Source organism: Terrapene carolina, unplaced genomic scaffold, assembly GCF_002925995.2.
Source record: "Terrapene carolina triunguis isolate 2854851 unplaced genomic scaffold, T_m_triunguis-2.0 Scaffold189, whole genome shotgun sequence".
NCBI lineage: Eukaryota > Metazoa > Chordata > Testudines > Emydidae > Terrapene > Terrapene triunguis.
In genome coordinates this window covers 5,707,541-5,731,546 of record NW_020664540.1, presented here as the reverse complement: position 1 = coordinate 5,731,546, position 24,006 = coordinate 5,707,541, and the positions used below count along the sequence as shown (strand labels likewise).

The 24,006-nt window shown below is 43.2% G+C and overlaps 1 protein-coding gene across 1 annotated transcript in view; it reads left to right on the top strand.

Moving 5' to 3' along the window:
• BRF1 (BRF1 RNA polymerase III transcription initiation factor subunit) overlaps positions 1 to 24,006 on the top strand; it is a 219,934-nt gene that overhangs the window by 134,135 nt on the left and 61,793 nt on the right. The window contains exon 12 of the mRNA XM_024194413.3: positions 21,773 to 21,834. Coding sequence (XP_024050181.2) covers positions 21,773 to 21,834 — 62 coding nt within the window. The remainder of the gene's footprint in view (positions 1 to 21,772; positions 21,835 to 24,006) is intronic.

Sequence of the window (24,006 nt, the reverse complement as noted above, 5' to 3'; positions counted from 1 at the left end):
GCCCCGCCCCCTCCCTGCCCCATTGGATCCCTCCCCAAATCCCCGCCAATTAGAGCTGCTAATGTGGATGCGCTCCAGCGTCACAAGGAGCACAGTGTGGACATGCAACAGCGGTTTAATTCCAGCGTTTTAATAAAAGTGGTATAGCTTGTGGTGCAGAAACTTGCCAATGTAGACATACCTAAATAATATTGAAGGTGTACCCATATTTATCTGAGCACAACTGCTTTTTTGTTTATTTTAAAATAACTTTCTCATTGTAAAGGAATCAACTGTGGATGAAACACCAAATACATTAAAATCAATCAGATATGTGAAACAAATATTTAAAGCATTCAGGAAATGTTTAAAAACGCATAGCCATATTTCTGAGGCTACGTCTTCACTACCTGCCTGAATCGGCGGGTAGAAATCGATCTCTCGGGGATCGAATTATTGCGTCTCGTCGGGACGCGACAATCGATCCCCAAATCGACGCTTGTACTCCACCAGCGCAGGTAGGAGTAAGCGCCGTCGACGGGGAAGCTGCGGAGGTCGATTTGCCGCCGTCCTCACAGCGGGGTAAGTCGGCTCGGATACGTCGAATTCAGCTACTCGAATAAATTTGCGTATCTTAAATCGACCCCTCCCCCCCCAGTGAGGACGTAGCCTGAGAGTTGTTGCCATAGTAAAGTGCTCTATCTGGTACAGCTTACATTGATAGTAATAAGCCCAGTGGGAGAGAGTCTTTATCCAATTAAAAAAAGAAAAACAACTTTAATTCTGCAGTATACATTTCAGAATAAAATGGATGCATGGCACAGAAGTATTAGTAAGTCTGATTAATCTTATTTTCTCATTACACAAGAGATGAGTCATAGCTTTTGACCTTCTAGCAGCCTTTGTAACACTGGTGTTAAATAGGTGATGAGAACATCTGAATAGAATTAAGAATTAATTACATTCAGTGTCATACAGGGTTTAAATTGAGAAAAACAAACTGAATAGAATGTAACCTCTTGATTTACGATTTTAAAGGTCTTAACTGTTTTCTAAATATGTGAACTGCAAAATGAGTGTTGTAGGAAAAGCCTCTTGGGAGGGCCAACTGTCATTTGGGACAGGGCGTGTGAATCTTGAGGATAATGCATTGTAGATTTGTCATATGTATTGGATGAAATTCTGGCCCCATTGAAGTTAATGAGAGTTATGCCACTGATTTCATTGGAGTTATGATTTCACCCCAGATTTATAAACTTTTCATGATCCTCTTGATGTCCTATATATATATGTGTGTGTGTGTGTGTGTGTGTGTATTTATAGGTATCTAAATCTTTTATAGTGTTAGTAGGAGAATTTCCTGGCGATTTATTTAATTGGTTAAGTAGAAAGAAATGGATGACTATGTAAGCCGAATAATTTCCTTTTACTTGCATTTATAGTTTGACAGTAGAAGATTTTATTTAAAACAGCAGTTTATTTTTCTGTTGCACAGCTTCTCTCTTCATTCATCACTCCACACCCATAGATTTTGGAGGTGCTCCATTGTTCTTGCTGGAAGCTCCAGGACTCAGTCTCCCTTTTCAGCCAAGGCCACTGGATTTTCTGCTTCTGACAGTGGAACAAGTTGGCTCTTTGGTTTCTCCCAAATATTTTGTTTTGTAACTTTAATTTTTATTCATCTTTGTGCAATAGTGACTTATTAATCAGCCTTCCTCCTCCTCCTCCTCACCCTTCCCTGGATTGGATATCTGGCAGCATGCTGGTTGTAACCACCCGGACCTGCTGCTGCAGCAACTCCTCAGGGACTCCTCTGCCCCCACTCAGGCATGGCAGAGCTGTCCCACTAACACGTGGCTAAGTCATGTGATGTTCCCTGTGTGAGGCATTTACTGGCTCTACAGAGTGTGAATTATGTCCTTGCCTGTTCACAGACAGCTGACCCGCACGCTGAGCAGGGCTCTTGAGTTGTCCCAGCATATTGCCCCCTCACCTCCATCCTGCTCCAAGCAACCATGCAGAAAAACTCAATCTGGAAATTCTGAGCATTTTTGTGGAGGGTCTAAGAATGAGGAGGACACTATTTGGCCAGTTCAGTGGGTAAGTCCCGCAACAGTCTTGGGCTGGAGGGGGAAACCCCCATGAAAGTATCTAAAGTTGCCCCTCCCCCCAGATACTTAAGTGGGTTCTCTGCTCCCTAGGAAAAGCAATGGGGCTCCTACACTGCTCCTCTTTTTCTGCTGTGAATTGGGGGATTCTCATAATGCTCAAGGGTGAGTCTGGGTGAGACTCTAACAGTGCTCTGTTGTATCCGGCTCACTGCCCCCTCTTTCAATAGCATATCTGGGTATGCGGAGAAGTCTGTCACTCCTGTGCAGCCCTGACTCAGGCTGCAGTGTAATGGGGATTGTACCTATCTGGATTTCAGCCCAAGGACCCTCGCTCTGCCAGGCAAAGGGGCTCAGATTTCAGGCAGCATCAGAATGGGAATTGTGTAGGGTTACCATATTTCCTCATTAAAAAAAGAGGACACTCCACGGGGCCCTAACCCCGCCCCGGGCCCTGCCCCAACTCCGCCCCCTCCCCTGAGCACCCCGCATTCCCCCTCCTCCCTCCCAGCCGTGAAACAGCTGCCCGAGCGCTACCGGCTTCACGGTTTGCCGGGCAGCCGCCAGACCTCCAGACCCTGCGCCCCTGGCCGGGTGCTTCCCCTCCCGGGCTCCGGCTGCGCTGGGGAAGCGCCCGGCCGGGGGTGCAGGGTCTGGAGGTCTGGGGGCTGCCTGGCAAACCGTGAAGCCGGTAGCGCTCGGGCAGCTCAGCTCTTCAGCTACACAGAGCTGGGGTGTCTGGGGGGAGCAGCAGTAGCAGCCGCCGCGGGGGAATCCGCCTGCAGCTCGCAGCCTGCAGGAGCCGCAAGGTAAGCAGGGGACTGGGGCAGGGATGCCGGCAAAGCTATTTTCCCTGACATGTTCGGCTTTTTGGCAATTCCCCCCGGATGGGGATTTGAGGACCAAAAAGCCGGACATGTCCGGGAAAAACTGGACGTATGGTAACCCTACCTAACTGCCCCCCAGGACTCCACCCCCTACCTAAGCCTCCCTGCTCCTTGTCCCCTGACTGCCCCCTCCTGAGACCCTCCCACCCTAACTGCCCCCTTAGGACCCTACCCCCTACCTGTCCCCTGACTGCCCAAAACCTTACACCCCCAACTCCCAGACAGCCCCCCCCGAACTCCCGACCCATCCAACCCTGCTCCCTGTCTCTTGACTCCCCGCTCCAGAACTTCCCTGCCCCTTCTCCTACCCCCTGGCCCCTTACCGTGCCGCTCAGAACAGCTCCACGCGCAGCCCGACACGCTGCCGCGCTCCCCCACGGAGCACACAGCCCGGTCCCCTCGCCCCCGCCCAAGCCGGTGACTGGCCTTTTTAGTCACCATTACCTCTGAAAAGCAATTTTGGAATTAGTTCCCCTATCTCAGGGGTTCCCAAAGTTGGTTCGCGGCGTGTTCAGGGTAAGCCCCTGGTGGGCCACGAGATGCTTTGTTTACCTGAGCGACCGCAGGTACGGCTGCTCGCAGCTCCCAGCGGCCGCGAACCAACTTTGGGAACCTCTGCCTTATCTGTACGAGAACCACACTGCTGTCCTCATGAGGAAAAGGTTTATTCATATAGCTTCAGAAAACTTTCTGTTCAAGGTGAGTTCCTCTTTCCACAGTTCCTGGGAAATAGTTCGCCAATCATTTTGTTCTAACCCCTGTCACTCCTTTGGAAAGATGTGGCATAAATGAGCATTCCTCATATAAGTGATATAAAGAGGTATCTCAAGCATATGGAGTATACATACCAGTTGTATCATCTTCATCTCATTCTATCCAAAATGCCAAGGTATTAGGGTCTCAGAGTTGCTTCAGGCAAGATGTTAAAATTCTACAAAAGTTGGTATGGTAGGCAGCTGGAAACTATTCACAGAAATCCCTAGGGACACTGGGGAAAAAGTGTATGAACTTCATATCATGAAGATTTGCAAAGTTTCCATTCCTTTTTTTAGAAGCATCCTTTGGTAGGAGGTGTTTCTAGGTTTGTTTGCACATAATTTCTCCCTTTATTTGGGGATGTCCATTCCTATCTGTTATCCTATTAGAAGAATAATTAAAGCTCTGCTTCTTCTTTTCCTCCCCTACTTCTGAGATTCATTGCTTGCTATTTCCTGTTAGTGATGAATGAGGAGAAAAGCTGCAACAGAATGAGAAATTTCTTACCTGATAATTTTCTTTCTGTGAGCAACTTCTCTCCTTCATCAAATTGAAAATTTTCTCTAATGGGAGACTTAGGCATATAATTGTTTTAAGGTTAATTAATACACTATATCAAGTTGTTGTCTTAATGCTAGTAATAGGTTAATGGAATGTTTCTACATCTTTGGAAGAACTCTTCTGGTGGCCTGAGTTGAAGGGTGGGGCTTAGTCATGGAGCTTCCAGTCACAACATTGGACTGCTTCCCAATTCCATATAGAATCGTAGAATATCAGGATTGGAAGGGACCTCAGGAGGTCATCTAGTCCAACCCCCTGCTCGAAGCAGGACCAATTCCCAACTAAATCATCCCAGCCAGGGCTTTGTCAAGCCTGACCTTAAAAACCTCTAAGGAAGGAGATTCCACCACCTCCCTAGGTAACTCATTCCAGTGCTTCACCACCCTCCTAGTGAAAAAGTTTTTCCTAATATCCAACCTAAACCTCCCCCACTGCAACTTGAGACCATTACTCCTTGTTCTGTCATCTGCTACCCCTGAGAACAGTCTAGATCCATCCTCTTTGGAACCCACTTTCAGGTAGTTGAAAGCAGCTGTCAAATCCCCCCTCATTCTTCTCTTCTGCAGACTAAACAATCCCAGTTCCCTCAGCCTCTCCTCATAAGTCATGTGCTCCAGCCCCCTAATCATTTTTGTTGCCCTCCTCTGGACTCTTTCCAATTTTTCCACATCCTTCTTGTAGTGTGGGGCCCAAAACTGGACACAGTAACTCCAGTTGAGGCCTCACCAATGTCGAATAGAGGGGAATGATCATGTCCCTCGATCTGCTGGCAATGCCCCTACTTATACAGCCCAAAATGCCGTTAGCCGCCTTGGCAACAAGGGCACACTGTTGACTCATATCTAGCTTCTCGTCCACTGTAACCCCTAGGTCCTTTTCTGCAGAACTGCTTCCTAGCCATTCGGTCCCTAGTCTGTAATAGTGAATGGGATTCTTCTGTCCGAAGTGCAGGACTCTGCACTTGTCTTTGTTGAACCTCATCAGGTTTCTTTTGGCCCAATCCTCTAATTTATCTAGGTCCCTCTGTATCCTATCCCTACCCTCCAGCGTATCTACCACTCCTCCCAATTTAGTGTCATCTGCAAACTTGCTGAGAGTGCAGTCCACGCCATCCTCCAGATCATTAATGAAGATATTGAACAAAACCGGCTCCAGGACCGACCCTTGGGGCACTCTGCTTGAAACCGGCTGCCAACTAGACGTGGAGCCATTGATCACTACCCGTTGAGCCCGACAATCTAGCCAGCTTACTATCCACCTTATAGTCTATTCATCCAGCCCATACTTCTTTAACTTGCCGGCATGAATACTGTGGGAGACCGTATCAAAAGCTTTGCTAAAGTCAAGGAATAACACATCCACTGCTTTCCCCTCGTCCACAGAGCCAATTATCTCCTCATAGAAGGCAATTAGGTTAGTCAGGCATGACTTGCCCTTGGTGAATCCATGCTGACTGTTCCTGATCACTTTCCTCTCCTCTAAGTGCTTCAGAATTGATTCCTTGAGGACCTGCTCCATGATTTTTCCAGGGACTGAGGTGAGACTGACTGGCCTGTAGTTCCCCGGATCCTCCTCCTTCCCTTTTTTAAAGATGGGCACTACATTAGCCTTTTTCCAGTCATCTGGGACCTACCCCGATCGCCATGAGTTTTCAAAGATAATGGCCAATGGCTCTGCAATCACATCCGCCAACTCTTTTAGCACCCTCGGATGCAGCGCATCCGGCCCCATGGACTTGTGCTCGTCCAGTTTTTCTAAGTAGTCCCGAACCACTTCTTTCTCCACAGAGGGCTTGTCACCTCCTCCCCATACTGTGCTGCCCAGTGCAGCAGTCTGGAAGCTGACCTTGTTTGTGAAGACAGAGGCAAAAAAAACATTGAGTACATTAGCTTTTTCTACATCTTATGTCACTAGGTTGCCTCCCTCATTCAGTCACTTTCCTTGACTTTCTTCTTGTTGCTAACATACCTGAAGAAACCCTTCTTGTTACTCTTAACATCTCTTGCTAGCTGCAACTCCAAGTGTGATTTGGTCTTCCTGATTTCACGCCTGCATGCCTGAGCAATATTTTTATACTCCTCCCTGGTCATTTGTCCAATCTTCCACTTCTTGTAAGCTTCTTTTTTGCGTTTAAGATCAGCAAGGATTTCACTGTTAAGCCAAGCTGGTCGCCTGCCATATTTACTATTCTTTCTACACATCGGGATGGTTTTTTCCTGCGACCTCAATAAGGATTATTTAAAATACAGCCAGCTCTCCTGGACTTCTTTCCCACTCATGTTGTTCTCCCAGGGGATCCTGCCCATCAGTTCCCAGTGGGAGTCTGAGTCTGCTTTTCTGAAGTCCAGGGTCCGTATTCTGCTGCTTTCCTTTCTTCCTTGTGTCAGGATCCTGAACTTGACCATCTCATGGTCACTGCCTCCCAGGTTCCCATCCACTTTTGCTTCCCCTACTAATTCTTCCTGGTTTGTGAGCAGCAGGTCTAGAAGAGCTCTGCCCCTAGTTGGTTCCTCTAGCACTTGCACCAGGAAATTGTCCCCTACACTTTCCAAAAACTTCCTGGATTGTCTGTGCACCGCTGTATTGCTCTCCCAGCAGATATCATGGTGATTAAAGTCTCCCATGAGAACCAGGGCCTGTGATCTAGTAACTTCTGCTAGTTGCCGGAAGAAAGCCTCGTCCACCTCATCCCCCTGGTCTTATGTGTGGAGACATTAACCCATTAGTGATGAATGAGGGGGGAAGCTGATAAACAGACAATTTTCAGATAAGAAATCTCTCATTCCTCTTTCTCCTGTCCTCTTTTCTTAAATTAATGACTTTTATAGCTTTATAGTTGGATTTTTCTTATTACCTTATAAAGTAGCATTTTGGATTCATTCGTGGTCACTATGCCAAGAAGTCAGTGGAAGAAACAAAGTATGTAATTATTTCATAAGCGTTTGTGTGACTATGTATAGTCACAGTAGCGCTGCTATGAGAAGGTTGTGTTCTGTTTTGAACTTAAAGCAGGAGTTCAACCTCTTTAATTTATATGAAAAACAGTGCATCTGCCCCAAATTTTCAGCCCATAATCTGAGTAAAGCTTGAATTTTCTGTGGTGTCTCAAGAAAATTGGCTAATTTAGTTTTTGAGTTCCAGTCAGCCAAAAATTGGCCCCCCGAAAAGTTATCATTCCGACTCTCATGATTTTTCACATCCCTCTGCTTTGAAAACTACAAACTGTAAAAAGTCAAAAACATGGCTAGAGAGAGTTCAGTGAGCTCTGTGAGGTTATGCAATTACTTTGTTAAGAAACAAAAAGAAAAAAATATTAGCATTCTTTGCCATAGTTTGAACCTTATTGTGGTTAGCCAATGGAGAAAAAGATTTATGATGACCAGGATCCTTTTATAAAGTAGCAGCCACTGGTTTGATGAAGACAAAGACCTCTGTGAAACAGTTCAGTTTTACGGTGACCAGGATCTTCAAATAGTAACTATTGCTTTGTTGAAGCCGAAGAGCTGTTCAGTCTGTGTCATAACCAGATCTCGAACCTGGGTCCACAGGAGTTATAGGAGTGGCCACACTCTAGCCCTCCACCTGAGAGCCTTCTGACACTCTTTTTACATGGGACCCATGAAGCCTAGCCCCTGTTTGAGGCTCCACCTCTGAGGTTCTATTGGCAGAGACCTGAAGCAGCTGATTGGTCCGCTGGCCCTATTGAAGCCAGCAGCAAGAATAGGAAGCTGTCTGAACAACTGGGCTCCACCCTCTTCAGGACTGTGTGCTTCCTGCTCCAACTCCCCTGACTTGATTTCCTGGCATCTGTTTTGTGGTTCTGATCTCTAGTTTGTCTCCTGCCTCTGACTCCCTGGTATGTTGCCCTGGCCTGACTCCTGTCTTGTGACAGTGGACTCTTGTTCCAACTACTAGGTCTGGCTGCCCATAACCTGGCCATGACAGCCTGTTTAGGAGTTGCTGGTTTGTTGAATACTAGGAACGCTATGAAATTGTTCAGCTGCTTCAGGAGTGAAGTGTCAAGGATCCTCTTCTTTGTGAAACTGTTCATCCAGCTCAGGAGTTTCCTGATCTTAGTGAAAGAAATGGCTAGCAATGTTGGAAATTTTTGTTTGTTAAGCTCTTCAGCCAGTTCAGGTGCAGAGTTCTTGAGCCATCTCAACAGTTTTTTGAAGAATAAGAACTGTGAGCAAGCAACAGCAATTTTGATGAATATCAGGTTCTTTGTGAAAGGGCCCAGATGGCTCAGAAGCAGATCCTGTCCTTCATGAAAGGATCTCTAACACAGTAATGGCTTCTTTCTTAATTTATGAGCATTATGTTTCATAACTGAAACCTTATGCACAGTGATCATCAGCTAATGGAGAACATGAAAAATCTTCATTTTTGCAAAGGAAAGCAAAAAACTTAGTGTCTGCAATATTTTGACTAGCTCTATTGTTGAATGCTTTAGGAGAGCAGTATAATTTTTCCTACTATCACATGCCCCAAATAATGTGCTCTCCGTCCAAAATTGGGGCTGATATGATGGAGGAGAAGTTTTCCTAGTCCAGCAGCATTTGTTTTGCAGTAGAGATTATCTTTGACAAAGCAGCAGCTACTTTCACAAAGTAAAGTAACTTTGTGACAGTGGTGCTCCTGAGCCAGCGTTAGTTTCCCAAAGATTCTGCTCTTTGTAAAAGGAGCAGTTCCAGGGATGAGGTGTGTTTCTGGGGGGAGAGTAGAAGGTATGTATTGTTAGATGTCTTAACTTTGAATATCCTTTCTTTTGTGGTTTTATATTAAGTATGTTACTTAAGCAACCTTACCTAATACACAATGTAGTGATTTTGTGTATTAATATACCTTATATACTCAACCATAAGCCAGTTCGTTTATAAGCCGACCCCCCCCCAAGATGGATAAGTAAAAATGGAAAATGTGTATAACCCGTTCATAAGCCGACCCTATAATTCAGAGGTGAGCAAACTTTGGCTCCTGGGCCATCAGGATAAGCCACTGGTGGTCTGAGATGGTTTGTTTACCTTGAGCATCCGCCGGCAGGGAGGTAAACCTAAGTAAACGAAGTGTCCCGGCGCGCCAGCTGCTTACCCTGATGGGCTGGGACAGCAACTGGTGGGGAAATTTTTTGGGGGGAGAAGCTGGGAGTCAGAGGAGTAACCCCTGTGACCACTCTCCACATGACCCCACCCCTAGCCTGGGACCCCCACACTCTCCCCATCTCATCCCTTCCCACCTTATCGGGGGGGGGGGGCAGGGGAGGATGTCTCTGACCTGGCTGGAGCTGCTCCGGCGGGCCAGACCGGGCGGCGCGGCCGCAGCCTGCTCCGGCGGGCCAGACTGGGCAGCGCGGCCGCAGCCTGCTCTGGGGGGTGGGGCCAAGTGGCACAGCTACAGCCTGCCAGCCCCGGAGCTGCAGCTGCTTTGGAGGCTGGGGGGACAGCAGTGTGGCCAGAAGTGGAGAGACTCTGGCCCTGCCTCTTCCCTTCTGTCTCTGCTGGCTGTGCTGCCTCTCCTTGCTCCCTCTGTTGGGGGGAGGGGCTGTGTCCCACCTCTCCCTCTCTATACCCGTTCATAAGCTTCCCTTTTTTACTAAAAAAATTCGGCTTATGAACGAATATATATGGTATATGTATTTTCCTTTGTGGGTCTGAAGTTTGTTCATAATTAAAATAATATCAAAGGAAGATTCAGCATCTTAAGTTCTCAAAACAGAGGTGGTAAGCTTGGAAATACAGATCCAGTCTTGGCACCTTGGCGGAATAGACGTAGTTCTAAAATTTCTAAATAATACAGATGCTCTCCTGCTCAGATGGCTGAGTGCCTGCCAAGAGACAACCCTGAGCTACTGTGGTGGACAGTAGAACACTTAGTATCCACAGCAAGACCTGGCTACTCAACCTGCTAGCAGCAACAGCAGAAACAGTGCTTCAGCACTTTAAACATAGAGCCAGCTGTTCCCTTTGCAGCTAGCTCTTGTGTGAAGTGCTTGCTGTTTTACATAATGATCTGTCAGCAGAGAGAAACTGACTGGGATTGTGTGATCTTAGTCAGTTTTCCTTTGCTGTCTACTCTCCAGAGCATGATACAGCCACAGTCCTCGATATGAAATGTGGAAGCACTTTGCACTTAGAAGGTCTGAAGAGGGGAACTGATTAAGCTGCTAGTCAGTTACTTTCCTCAGATCTTCCCTTTCTAAAGGGCTACTATTTGCTACTCCTGCAGAGATTCGTAAAATATTCAGAAAATAGGAGCCAGAAGGCCCCAAAAGGTGGAGAGGGAGAAGGGAGGAAAGATGACAAAAAAAGGCATAAAAAGGAGTGGGAGGGCAAAGATCGAAGGGAAGTTCCAAATTAAAGTGATGAAGTTCCAAATTAAAAGAAAAAGACCAAAAGTGTGGGGGGGAAATTCTCATTATTGCCCCAATTTTTAAAATTCCCTTACTTTTAAGATTTTCATCCTTATGGTTGGGGGAGGGAGAGAAAGGAGAAGGGGCTTAATGTGTGGAGAATGACTAACTACCTGGATCCTTGTGGCTCTCAGGATTCTTTCGTACCTTGAACAACTGTTGTATTTGTTATCATAGATCTAAAAATCACAAGTTGGAGAAGACTCCTGTCTTTCTTACACAGCTAGTGCTGTCTCTGTGTTGGCGCTGAAGAATGTCATTTGTGATAGCTAATTAGTATCTTTGTGGATGATCATTTGTCAGGCTAGCCATTGATGAGCATGGGCTTCAGCAGCAAAAAATAGCTTTTGTCATGTTGAGAGCAGCCATCTTAACACTGTAGACAAGGCCGTGACAGCAGAGCTTTGGTCTTGGAAAAGAAAGAAGGGTAATTTCAAGTAGTTTACGTAAGCAGGCTTTTTTCCCAATAATTTTTAAGGGAGTGGGGTGAGGGTAGGAATACAACTAGAGCAGAAAAAAAATCTGCTGTTGTTTTTCGTGACCATGTTAAGATGTTCTTTAGTTGAGAGAGTTTAACTTGAAACTGTTTATTTTGGGGTCATAAAGAAGGATTTGTTCTGTAGGGATTTTGTGTGTGTGTGTGTGTGTGTGTGTGTGTGTGTGTGTAAACAATGTACTTCAATAGGCATGGCTTCTCCTTTCTAAAGAACTGCAGAGTCAAAATGGCATCAGAATGGCATTTTTTATTAGATGCTGATTTCAAAGCAATAAGACAGTAAGAATCTAAGAGAACTATTTTTCTTGAGGGGAGAGAATGAAGTTGAGGCATTCTCACTCGAGAGACAACTTTTTTCTAAGGCCCCAATCTTGCAGGCTCAGGAATCTGCTCACATTTAACTTAGAATTGGGCCCTAAGCTTTTAATCTGATACATAAAATTGCATTTTGACTAGATTCCCTGTGAACTGTGAATCAAAGCAACACAAATAGTATTTTTTTTATTTATTTTTTGCATGGGCAGAGGCAGTCCAAATAATTCTTTTTTCAGCAGCTTGTAACTTATTCACAAAACAAAATTCTTATGATCTACAGATGCAAGCACCCTTAGGGCAGGGTAAATGTCGACTTTACTAAAAACTTCAATAGAGGAGACTAAATGCAGGTAAAGCATTTCCACTTACCCATTACTTCACAGTAATACCGTTAAATATGTACTTTTAAAATCATCATCTCTTGATGGGAGAATTTTTATATGACCACTGTGTGAAAGTGGCTAATGCAGTAGTCAGAGATTTCAATCAGCTGTTGCAGAAGCAGCACACTACCTGGAACTTGAATGTTGGTGTGAGGAATTGATTTTCAGATACTTGATTGTAAAAATGTATTTGTAATTCCGCACTAGCGTGCGGTTAATTCGGAATTCTAAACAGCTCCGTTTATTAAGGGAAATTAAACCACACAAAATGTACTGTAACATGACAATAAGGTGAGTCTAAAGCAGTGAATGCAAACCAACTGGTAAGGCTCATTTTCCAACATTCTTGTATGCCATTCCTCAGAACTCCATGCTCTGACCACTGGCTTGTCTCCTGCCCACGACTCCAGTCTTGCCTGTTGATTCTGTTCTAGTTCCTGACTCTTGGCACCGATCAATGGCTTGCCTCTTGACCATGCCTCTGGTTCTGCCCTACTACTAGGCCAGACTCTTGTTCCAACCACAAGGTCACACCGGTTACACCCCAGTGTGTGACACCTGGGAGATTGAGATGGGAAGAAAGCAAAACTCTTGTGATATTGCTCCTTTGTAGAGAGAGGTCTTGCAGGCTTACCCTGCTCAGTTGTTCTCTTGTCTTCTAGAAGGTGGAGGATGCTCCGGTTTGTTAGACTAGACCTTTTTTTAAAATTTAAAATGCCCCATTTAAGACGTTTTCCAGAGACGTCTCCTTTCAGTCCAAATGTAAGGTGTTTGGTCTGAGATATTAATGTTTGCTCTCCTTGCACTAGTGGGAACATTCTGCAAGCAGGTGACCCTGTAGCTGTGCTATATTCTGCCATCTGTAGTTAGCAGCAACGGTCCTGCGAGGAGGTGGCACTCCATTTGTGGTGTGGTGTAGTGTATGTTTTCTTTCCCTTGGATAGCTAGCTATGAGGCTGGAGTCTCGGTGAACAGGACTCCTTAGCTCTGATTAGGCATCAGTAAGTTACACATGTAATTTATGTTTAAATTGTGTGCATAGCCTCATGTAGTTTGTGGCCAGTTGGGCCTAAATTCTCGCATTGAATTGGCACTCAGCTGCAGTAAACTGGAATTTGTTATGTAGTTTGAGGCATAGTCAAAAATAAACAGTTTCATTTAAAATATGGAAACAAAATCAGTGATGTATTTCTTGTGATGTTTGTTTTGCTCTATTCCTACATTTCTGCATTCCAGTTTGTGACAGACTTTTGTGTTGACAATAAATAACTTAGTTTAAATTGATTGGGAGAAGATGGAGGTTTTGGCAACTGGCTAGGGGACAGTTGGGCCTTTCTGGCAAGCAGAGACATGTGGGAAGTGGATTGGGATTGTGGGAGAAGCACATTATCTGAATGTTTCGTTTAAAATGATCAGCACTGAAATCATTGACAGTGCAAATCTGCCTTGTAAAATTATCAAGAAAAGTTGCCAGCCTGTTCAAAAACCAACTAGCCCACCTTTATTATAAACAGCAACATGCTCCTGCTCATCCAGACCGACAGACTGCATGCACATACCTTGTTTTGATTTGGGCTTATTCTCATACATCCCTACCCTAGGATTTTCTCAGATGCACTCTTTAGACCATACTGACTCTTGTACTTCATAGCTTTCTGTTCCAAACTGGATAGCTACACCCACTCTGTCGTCCATGCACTGTTCAACCCCCAAGTTTAATCACTGTTCTGCGCGCGCGCACACACACACACGCCCCCCCCCCGCCCCCCATGGTCTCGTCCCCTATCCCCCATCATAAATTCCCTTCCCCTCCAAATGGCTTCTCACCCCACATCAACAGTCTCTTTCACAGCAATTCATCGGTTCCCTTTTTCTTTCCCCCTTTCCTTCCAGATCCAGCAGTTGTCAGCCCTGCTCTAAGCTATTCTCTCGACAGCGGCTCTTTAAAGCTCTAGAAGTTGCCTTAGCACCTCTACCCCGGTTTGGCCACAAGCCTTCCCATGCTGATGGGTTCTTCAGTTCTCTTGCAGGGTGCTTCACTTGCTACTGTGATGTTTGATCCCTCTCTGGAAGAGGTTATCCGATATTTTAGTTTATGTTGGTGTTTGTTTCCCAATTACTTCGTTTGGTATTTATCTAGTTTTCATGAAAATGCCTGTTATGAGTAAGTGCATTGTTTTTGCCATATTGCACACACAGTATTTCTAATGCATTGAGAGCCTGATCACTAATGCCATGTTGCATGAATTAAGTTTTTTGTGCTAAAATGCTTTAATCCTATGACTGCTATGAAACCATGTGACTGAGGATGTATTTTACAGTATAGTACAAGAGAATCAAGTTGCCTTCCACTCTAGAAGCTTCAGAGGATTTCCTGAGAACCACTCAGTCTTCATTGCTGTCAGTAAGGAAATCCTCTTATCTGGACAGTGCAATAAATAGTTTGCCTCCTTTACTAGAAACAGAAAAAATGCTCTTAACCTTTGTCTTTTTACTGTAGTTTTTTGTATATCAAATAATTGTATTCTTGGCTAATAAAAAATCACCTACAAAGGTGCTGTATGACTTTTTTAATAAGTGGTTTGTTGTGCATTTATTATTTGCAGGTAACAGTAAACAATCCTAAAGATTTACAAACATAATCCGGTATGTCTATATTTACAACCCTCATGTCTATCAAAGTAGGTTGGAGGGACCATAAAGGCTGTTGACAAAGCTTTTTTATGTTCTGGGAACTGGGTGGGTAACTGGCAGTTTCAAGTTGCAGAACAGTAATTGATTCAGAGCCGTGATTGAAAGCTGTGGAAGTAGTGATCTTCCTTCTGGTTGCACTAGACATTAGGCAGGGAGAGGAAGACTGCTGCTTGTCCTGTTTTCCTGTTTACTGTAAAGACAGACTTTCTGTAGCTTAAAAAATAATAAACTGATTTTTTTAAAACTTAGACCTCTGTTTTTACCTGTACCCTGCAGTGTTTTCCCTTAAAAGAAGAAATCTCAAACTTGTAAGAACCACATCAAATCACATCATTGCTTTTAAGTCACTTCTGAAGATCTGGGACCAGATGTTGCTTACATCTGTGTTTACAAAAAAAATCATTTCAACCATTTTTATTAAAGGAGAAAATGATCATTTAGAGCTTCGTTTTGAATAGTTCAGCATTGGAGAAAAATCTTTCTTGGCATTTAAAAAAAAAAAAAGAGGGAAGGGGCAAACAACTTTCTGTGCCCTAAAGCAAGCAGCGTAATACACAACAGATGAATGTTTACAGCTGTTAAGATCTACTGGTTTATAGAGGATTGCCATGGAATTTTTGTATCAGAATAGCTGTTCTTTGTTTTGAAGTTAAGGTTAATATTGGTAGTTTGTAACAAAAGACTTTATTTAAGGAGAATGTAAAGCTGGGAATTTGAATGTACCTCCTATTCTGAATAATTCTTTGCATTTAATGAATGCCTACCAAATTGGCAGAAGAGGGACTATTGGTAGGCAGAGAGGGTAAGATAACTTGCTTCCAGAGTCTTCTCTGCAATTTACCAGTTGGCGAATGAGTTTTCTGTCGCTGTCACTAATTGAAACTAATGAAAACAACTGGCATCTACTTCTGTAACAAGTTTATATTGAAAATGACAACACAATTTCAAGCACCATGTACAAATTCATATCATTTTCAGTTTGGCGAATTAGGACTCTGTAAGGAAATGGATACCAACTGTGCTGTGACTTACTAGATTTCTAAGGGCTATCTATGCTGAAAGGAGAGCATCTCCCACCGGCGTAGGTACTCCACCTCCCCAAGAGGCATATCAACGGGAGAAGCCCTCCTGTTGACATAGCATTGTCTATACCAGGGATTTGGTCCGTATAACTGCGTTGCTCAGGAGTGTGAATTTTCCATACCCCTGAGCGACGTAGTTATACTGACATAAGTCTGTAGTGTAGACCAGATCTCAGGCAGCACTATGTCAATGAGAGGGATTCTCTCATTGACATAGCTTCTGCCTCTTGGGGAGATAGAGTACAGTAACTCCTCACTTAACGTCGTCCCGGTTAATGTTTCGTCGTTATGCCGCTGATCAATTAGAGAACATACTCGTTTAAAGTGGCGCAATGCTCCCTTATAATGTTGTTTGGCAGCCGCCTGCTTTGTCCACTGCTTGCAGGAAGAACAGCCATTTGGAGCTAGCAGTGGTGGCTTGGAACCAGGGTGGACCGGCAGCCCCCACATAAGCTCCCCTAAGTTCCCTGTGTGGCAGCTGCCCAGCGGGCTATCAGTTGCTGGGCTGTTCAGCTGTCCTTCCCCACAGTGCTGTGTGCTGCTCCTGCCCTCTACCTTGGAGCTGCTCCCGGGCGCCTCCTACTTGCTGTGCTTGGAGGGTAGGGTGCTAATGTCAGGGTGTCCTCCTTGCTCCTGCTCCCCGCTCCTTTACCCCATCTCCACAGAGCGGGGTGGGGGGACAGGACAGGGCTCAGTATGGAGAGAGCTTGCTGGCAGTAGCTGCTGTCTCAACATGCTGATCTACTTAAAAAGGCAGTGTGCTTAGAGTGGGTTCAGCATACTTAAAGGGGCAATGCGCGTCTCTCTCACACACACACACACACACACACACGGTGTCTGTCTCTTTCTCTGTCTCACACACTCTCTCTCTCATGGTGCGTCTCTCTCTCTCTCTCTCTCTTTTACTCACACTCACTCACTCTGTATGTCTCTCTCTTTGCCATACTCTCTCCCCTCCCTCCATTCGTGCTGCCTTGTAGAGTGCGAGGCTACATTAACAACAATGTGTTAACCCTTGAGGGCTCATCCGAGTGCTAGTTCATCATTTAGCAGTAAGGCATTCCCTGGGAAATATCCCACCCTCTTCCATCCTCTGACTTCACCACCTCAACCAAGCTTCACAATCATCATTGCTGTGTACAGTATTCAATTGTTTGTTTAAAACTTATACACACACACGCACACACACACAGTATATCTATATCTATCTATAAAAAGATATAAATATAAAATAAATATAGTCTTTTGTCTGGTGAAAAAAAATTCCCTGGAACCTAACCCCCCCATTTACATTAATTCTTATGGAGAAATTGGGTTTGCTTAACATCGTTTTGCTTAAAGTAGCATTTTTCAGGAACATAACTACAACGTTAAACGAGGCGTTCCTGTACCTACACCAACAGGAGAATCTCTCCCAGCAGCGTAGGTAGCATCTTAAATAAGTGCTACAGTGGTGCAGCTGCGCCGCTGCAGTGCTGTGTGTGTAGACAAGCACCAAATCTCTGATCCAAAAAGGTGGCAGAATTTAGGGAAGCTGAAGTATTTAAAAACAGCTGCATTCTGGTTTCCATGTGCATTTATTTACTGGTTCTGAGCTGCTATGACAGTTTTTGTAATGCACAGAATTTTATGTAAGTTGGGCTGTGAGTTGGCACCATAGAAACAGTTTAATTTTATTGGCCAAGATTTTCACAAGTGACTGATGATTTTGGGTACTTCAGTTCTGGGTCCTAATTTGAGCTACCTTAAAGGGGCTTAGACGTTCAGAGACTGGGAGTTCAGCACTTTCTAAAAGTCACGCCTCTTTAATATAACTTAAGTTGCACACCCCAGAGTACTAGTTACTTGAAAATATTGGCTATTCACTTTATTTTCATAAAAAAAGATGACCCTCTCATACTGGATTGTTTTGGTATGTGCGGGGTGGTGGTGGAGGAGTATAAAATGTCCAAACCTGCTTTTGTAGGTTACTTTTAAAAAAAGTAATTAAAAGAGAAGCATTTTCTTCAAACACTCACCACGAATATGCCAGCATCACGAATGTTGTGAAGAGGTTGCAACAGAACAATTTTCTTTTCTGGTTAGTGTGGGATGGTTCTGTATTGTCGTCCTCTCTACCCTTTGATGTCATATTAGGGAGTAGGGATAAAAGGTTGATAAATTTGGAGGGAGTGCCTGGTATGGTTAAAGAAGTGATGTGGCTCTATAGTAGACACTATAGTAGATTTTGCCCTCAATGGATCAAACTCCTACTGACTTGTGTGGGAATTGCTCTGAGGGCAGAATTGGGCCCACATTATTATGAATAAGGATTTTAATGACATTGTAGGCAGGATAGCTATAAATACATAAGGAATAAGAGAAAGTCAAAGGAAAGTCTTGGTCCTCTGCTTAGGGGGGAAGAAAAGCTACTAACAGATGATGTCAAGAAAGCTAAGGTGTTTAATGCTTATTTTGCTTCAGTGTTCTCTAAAAAGATGAATTATGACCCCATTCTTAGCACAATTAATATTAACAACAAGCCGGAAGGAACGCAAGCAAAATAGAGAAATAATAGGTTAAAATATTTAGATACGTTAGATGTATTCGGTTAGGAAATTAATCCTATAGTACTTAAGAAACAAGCTGAAGTAATGTCAGAACTGTTAGTAATTATCTTCAAGAACTCATGGAGGATGGTGAGGTCCTAGAGGACTGGAAAAGAACAATCATCGCACCTATCTTTAAAAATGGGAACAACGAGGGCCCAGGAAATTATAGACCAGTCGGCCTAATTTTGCTGCCTGGAAAGATACTGGAACAAACTATTACATAATTTTTAAGTACCTGATGGAGAATAGGGTTATAAGGAATAGCTTGCATGGATTTATCAAGAGCAAATTATACCAAAGCAACCTAATTTCCTTCTTTTACAGGGTAACTGGCTTAGTGGTTGGGGGGAAGCTGTAGATGTGATATATCTTAATTTTAGTAGGGCTTTTGACACAGTCCCACGTGACATTCTCATAAACAGATTAGGGAAATATGGTCTAGATGAAATTACTCTGAGTACAGTCTTTCAACCAACTGTGCACCCACCTTCCAGTAGTCATCAATCATTTGCTGTCAAATTGGGAGAGCATATCTACTGGCATTAGTTTGTAGTGGGTCAGTCTTGAATCCGGCACTGTTAAATGTTTTCCTTCATGATTTAGATAATGCAGTGGATAGTGTGCTTGTAAAATCTGCAGATAGTACCAAGCTGGGAGGAGTTGCAAACACTTTGGAGGACGAGGTTAGAATTCAAAATGACCTTGACAAATTGGAGAATAGGTCTGAATTCAACAAGATGAAATTCAATAAAAACAAATGCAAAGTACTTCACTTAGGAAGGAAAAATCAAATGTTCAACTACAAAATGGGGAATAACTGGCAAAGTGATAGTACTGCTGAAGAGAATCTGGGGGTTATAGTGGATCACAATTTGAATATAAGTCAACAATCTGATGCATTTGCAAAAAAGGCAAATATCATTCTGGGGTGTATTACCAGGAGTGTGGTATGTAAGACATGGGAGGTAATTGTTCCACTCTGCTTAGCACTGGTGAGGCCTCAGCTGGAGTACTCTGTTTAGTTCTAGGACATCTTTAAGAAAGATGTGGACACATTGGAGAGAGAATATAGATGAGAGCACCAAAAATGATAAAAGGTTTAGCAAACCTGACCTATGAGGAAAGGTTAAAAAAAACCTGGGCATGTATAGTCTTGAGAAAAGAAGACTGAGGGGGGAACTTGCTAAGTCTTCAAATACGTTAAGGGCCCTTATAAAGATGACTCTGATCAATTGTTTTCCACTGAAGGTAGGACAACAAGTAATGGGCTTAATCTCTATCCTAAATCTCCCTTGCTACAGATTAAGAAAAACTTCCTAACTCTAAGGGTAGTTAAGCTCTGGAATAGGAGATTAGAATCCCTGTCATTGGAGATTTTTGAGAACAGTTTAGACAAACACCTGTCAAGGATTGTCTAGGTTTAGGTGGTCCTGCCTCAGTGCAGGGGGCTGGACTAGATGATCTCTTAACGTCCCTTCCATCCCTACATTTCTGTGATTCTGCAGCTGAAATTTCACTCTTGTACTATGATGCAGCGAACTGACGAAAAGCAGGTTCATACATGTTAGTATGGAATAATTAAAAATATTGTTTTAAAATGTTTTTATTAAAGTTGTGGTGTACAACTTTCACATGTTGAGACCTAAGACCTTTGTAGCATTTGCTGAATTTATCATAAAGTTTAAAGCCACAATATTATAGTGGTAAGAAACCTTTCTTGAGGCATATTCAGCCATTGTATTTACATAACATCTGCACCAGCATAATGTTTTCATTTATGAGGCTGTCTCAGAAGAAAGTTAGAGAAAGTTATGGGATTGCTTGGGATAGCAACAATTTCCAAATCACTATTATTAATTGGAGGGAAACTGACTTCATATATAGTTTAAATGAAGGAGGGAACACCTGATTTTGGTTATTTAGGATATTTTCCAATAAGCATAAAAGTGTTAAGGGCCCAACTTATTTTAAAAGTCTATGGGAGTTGGACATGCAGCTCCCATATACCAATTTGAAAACCCCACCCTTCATCAATTTACAATTGTCCACTTGCTTTGGGCTCCTGTCACTGATTTCATGTAGTACAAGTGGCCAGTTTAGTTTTTTGTTTTGTTTTTTTTTTATTCAGGGGATTCTTTGTCTCTTTCTGGAACACTGATGATTCCTACCCTTGTTTGTTTTAACCGTTTTGTTCCTCACAACTCTCAAGGCCCTGTATTGTGATAACCTACCATCTCATCAAAGGGAACTGACTGGAACTTTCATCAAAACCCATCAGCCATACGAGAATTCCTTTCCTTCTAGTACCGATGTTCATTCTCTGCACTTCTCAATACCCAGATGTCTGGGAGTGCGAGATCAGTCTAGGGAGTCAAACTCAAGTGTCTTGAAAATTATTAGGGAGCTGTAACCACAAAGACACCAGACTGGCCCTCAACATTTTATTGAATATTTTGCTGCTGTAAGCTGTCTCTCAGAATGATAAAGCTGTCTGATTTTCCACACAGTACATTGGAAACTAGTCAAATCAGCAGTTGCCCATAGTTGATTAAACTTGGGGGGATGATCTTCCTTCTCCAGCATAATCCTTGAGCACATGATAACATTCCACTTTCTCTCTGCAAAGTGTTTTATAATGATCTAGGAAGATCAGTTTCTGCCCCTGCAAATTCTGTCATTCCTAGTTTAGGCATCTATTTTGTCTAGTTATTCTGGTTAATGGATATAATAAAAGTGTGGTTATGTTTTCAAAAGATGTCAATTAAAAATAAGAGCCTAAGCAAAAGTACAAATGAATTTGTGCACACTCTAGTACTTTATAGTGGAGACCTGATAATACTGGCACTTAATTAGTTCTTTCTATTCATAGATCTCAAAGTGCTTTCCAAAGGTGGGTAAACTCTATAATCCCCATTTAACATATGGGAAAACGAATGCACCTAAGTTTTCATGTCACACGCAAGGTTATATGGTGGGTGAGTTAGTGCCAGGAATAAAACCCTAGTGTGGCTCCCAGCCTGGTGCCCTATTCACTAGACCACGCTGCCTCTTTGATAACAGAAAATATTTTCTTAATCATAACTTTCAGAGGATTCATGGCCCATTTGACTGTGATGGAGAAATTCCTGTGATGACAAGAGAAAAATCAAATCATCTTACTCCAGTGATTTCACCAACTTAATAGCAAACATCTGTTGCTGCTGCAAATTTAAAAAAAAAAGCCTACTGAAAATTACTGTAATATTTTTAGCTCTTCTCTGTGAAGCAATTAGTAGAGAAATGACTGGATTGGAGCGTATAGTCAGAATTCATTTACTGTGGTGACAATTTGCGCACACACACACACACACACACACAAAGTGCAGTACATCTCCTCTGTAAAGGTGATTATTTGTTAACAAACCAATATAACCAATACTATACTTCAGATACAATTAAAAGCAGAACTTGAATTGGAGTGGACATTCAATGAATATGCATCTTAACTAAAATTTATATTGCTTTTATTTAGATGAAAATACAGGAGATGGTGAACTAGATCTTAGTGGAATTGACGACACTGAAATAGATAGGGTAAGATATATTTTTATTCTATCTATTTACAATCTGATCTTAGAAGAAAAATATTGTCTTATGTGGTTTATCTTCCCATGCCCCAACCTCCCACGTTGATGGAACTTGGTTATAATGCATATAGATGGTCAGGAGTTAATGCCCATGATTATGGGAATCTGGTACCAAAACTAATGCACGTGGCCAATCTGTTACACTCTAGCTCATTCGCTGCAAGATATTATAAAATTGTAGTATGTTGTTACTGCTGCCATTTCTCATCATGTTGGAGTAATTGTTATTGGAAATGTATTTTATTTTAGAGAGGAAGGATCTTAAGTTTCATTTAGTATGAAATGCATCACGTAGTTACTTGTTGAAGATATGTTCAAGGTGTGGTGCTGCCCTGGAAAGAGACTGTAAAATGGCATTCTGGGCTCCTGTGTTGTCTCAATGATTTCCATAACCCTTACTCAGTTTATTTTATTTGCCTGTGTGACAGTAAAGTGTAGCAGAGCTGGGCGAATAACTGATTTTTTGGTTAGCTGTTAGTTCCAGAAAACTTGGGGGCGGGGGGGCGGTTAAATCAAAGCCAATTTTTTTTTTTTTTTTGAATTTTTGACTAGTCAAAACATTCAGAAATATTTTGTTTTGGGTCAAACAAAACATTTTGTTTTGATTTTTGGCATTGTAAACATTTTAAAAATAAAAGCAAAGGAAATGAACTAAAGGAGGGGTGGTGGTATCCCCACCCCCTTTTAAAGCCAGTAGCCCAGTGAGTAGGGTGTCCACATGAGGGTCAAGAGACCTGGCGTCCAGTCTCTGCTCCTGAGTGGGGATTCAAACCTGGGTCTGCTGCAAAGATATAGTGTATTCTGGGCTGGGGGGGGGGGTGTCTCCTATTGGAGCTGTTCCACTTTGTATAAACAATTAAATATTCATTGGAGCAGGGCCTTGTACCTCGATCTCTCCTTTCCCAGGAGAGTGCCCTGGTTACTGAGCTATAGAGTCTCTCACATGCTCTCTGGCCCAGACTAGTCAAGTATTTCATACAAAGTGAAACAGCTTCAGCAGGAAAAATTGAGAGCCCCATCCTACAATTGCTAATAACCTGGTGGTGAGGGCACTCACCTGGGAGTAGGGAGGCCTGGGTTCAAATCCCTACTCTAGAGCAGGAATTCAAAATGGGTCTCCCCCATCCCAGATGAGTGCTCTAACCTCTGGGCTATTGGGCATAAAGGGCGCATGACCACATCCTCAGTTTTGTGAATGGTGCCTAACTCGCCTTGTGAATCTTGCCTGAAAAACCAAAATAGTTCATTTCGATAATGTGAAAAAGGAGCTGTTTTGACATTTCTGAATTTTTTTCTTTTTTCATTTTCACCAAAACACTGCCAGTATCGACATGAATTCATGAAATGTTTCAGGCGACCCAAATCTGCCTTTTTTTTTTGCGGGGGGAGTTTGGGCCAAAAATTTTCTCCCAGTTTTAGGCCCAGGCTAGGATGCCCTTGTGCGAGGTGCTGTGCAAACAGTGAAAGAGTTCCTGCCTCACAGCCTAAACATACAAGATAGACAAATGGTGGCTGAAAGGGAAACAAAGGCACTGAAGTGAAGTGACGCGCTCAAGGTCACACAGCAGGTCAGTGCCTGAATCCAGGTCTCCTGACTCCCAGGCTGGTGCCCTCTCCACTAGACCATGCTAAGCTTACAAATAAAAAGTGCAGTTAAAAACCAAACAAAACCCGGTGCTATAAATTCCTCTTCATGTCCTGAAATAACTGAAAACAATGGGGTTGCATACATGTAACTGAGAATATAATTTGATCTGCAGAATCTTTTATTTTTGGTGATGGATGAGCAGGAGAGAGCCCCGCTTGACTTTCAGCACCCAGGCTGTGTCTGCCAAGCAGGCAGTTAGGAAGAATATGGAAAGGAATGAATGTGCTATGGAAGTAACAGAAACAGTAAATACAAAACCCCTCCATGCCAATTTCAGTTACTCATCAGAATAGATCCATAATTTAAACAGAAGCTGGGAAGGAACAAACCCATCTTCTCTTCCTGCTAGACTCTGCAGTTAAGCCATAACTCTGATGCAAGCAGGGTGAATAGTTGAGCTATGAGTGAGTGTGTTTTCATTATTATGACCCAAATTTAATACACACGGATGAAACTGAGAAAATATTGGCC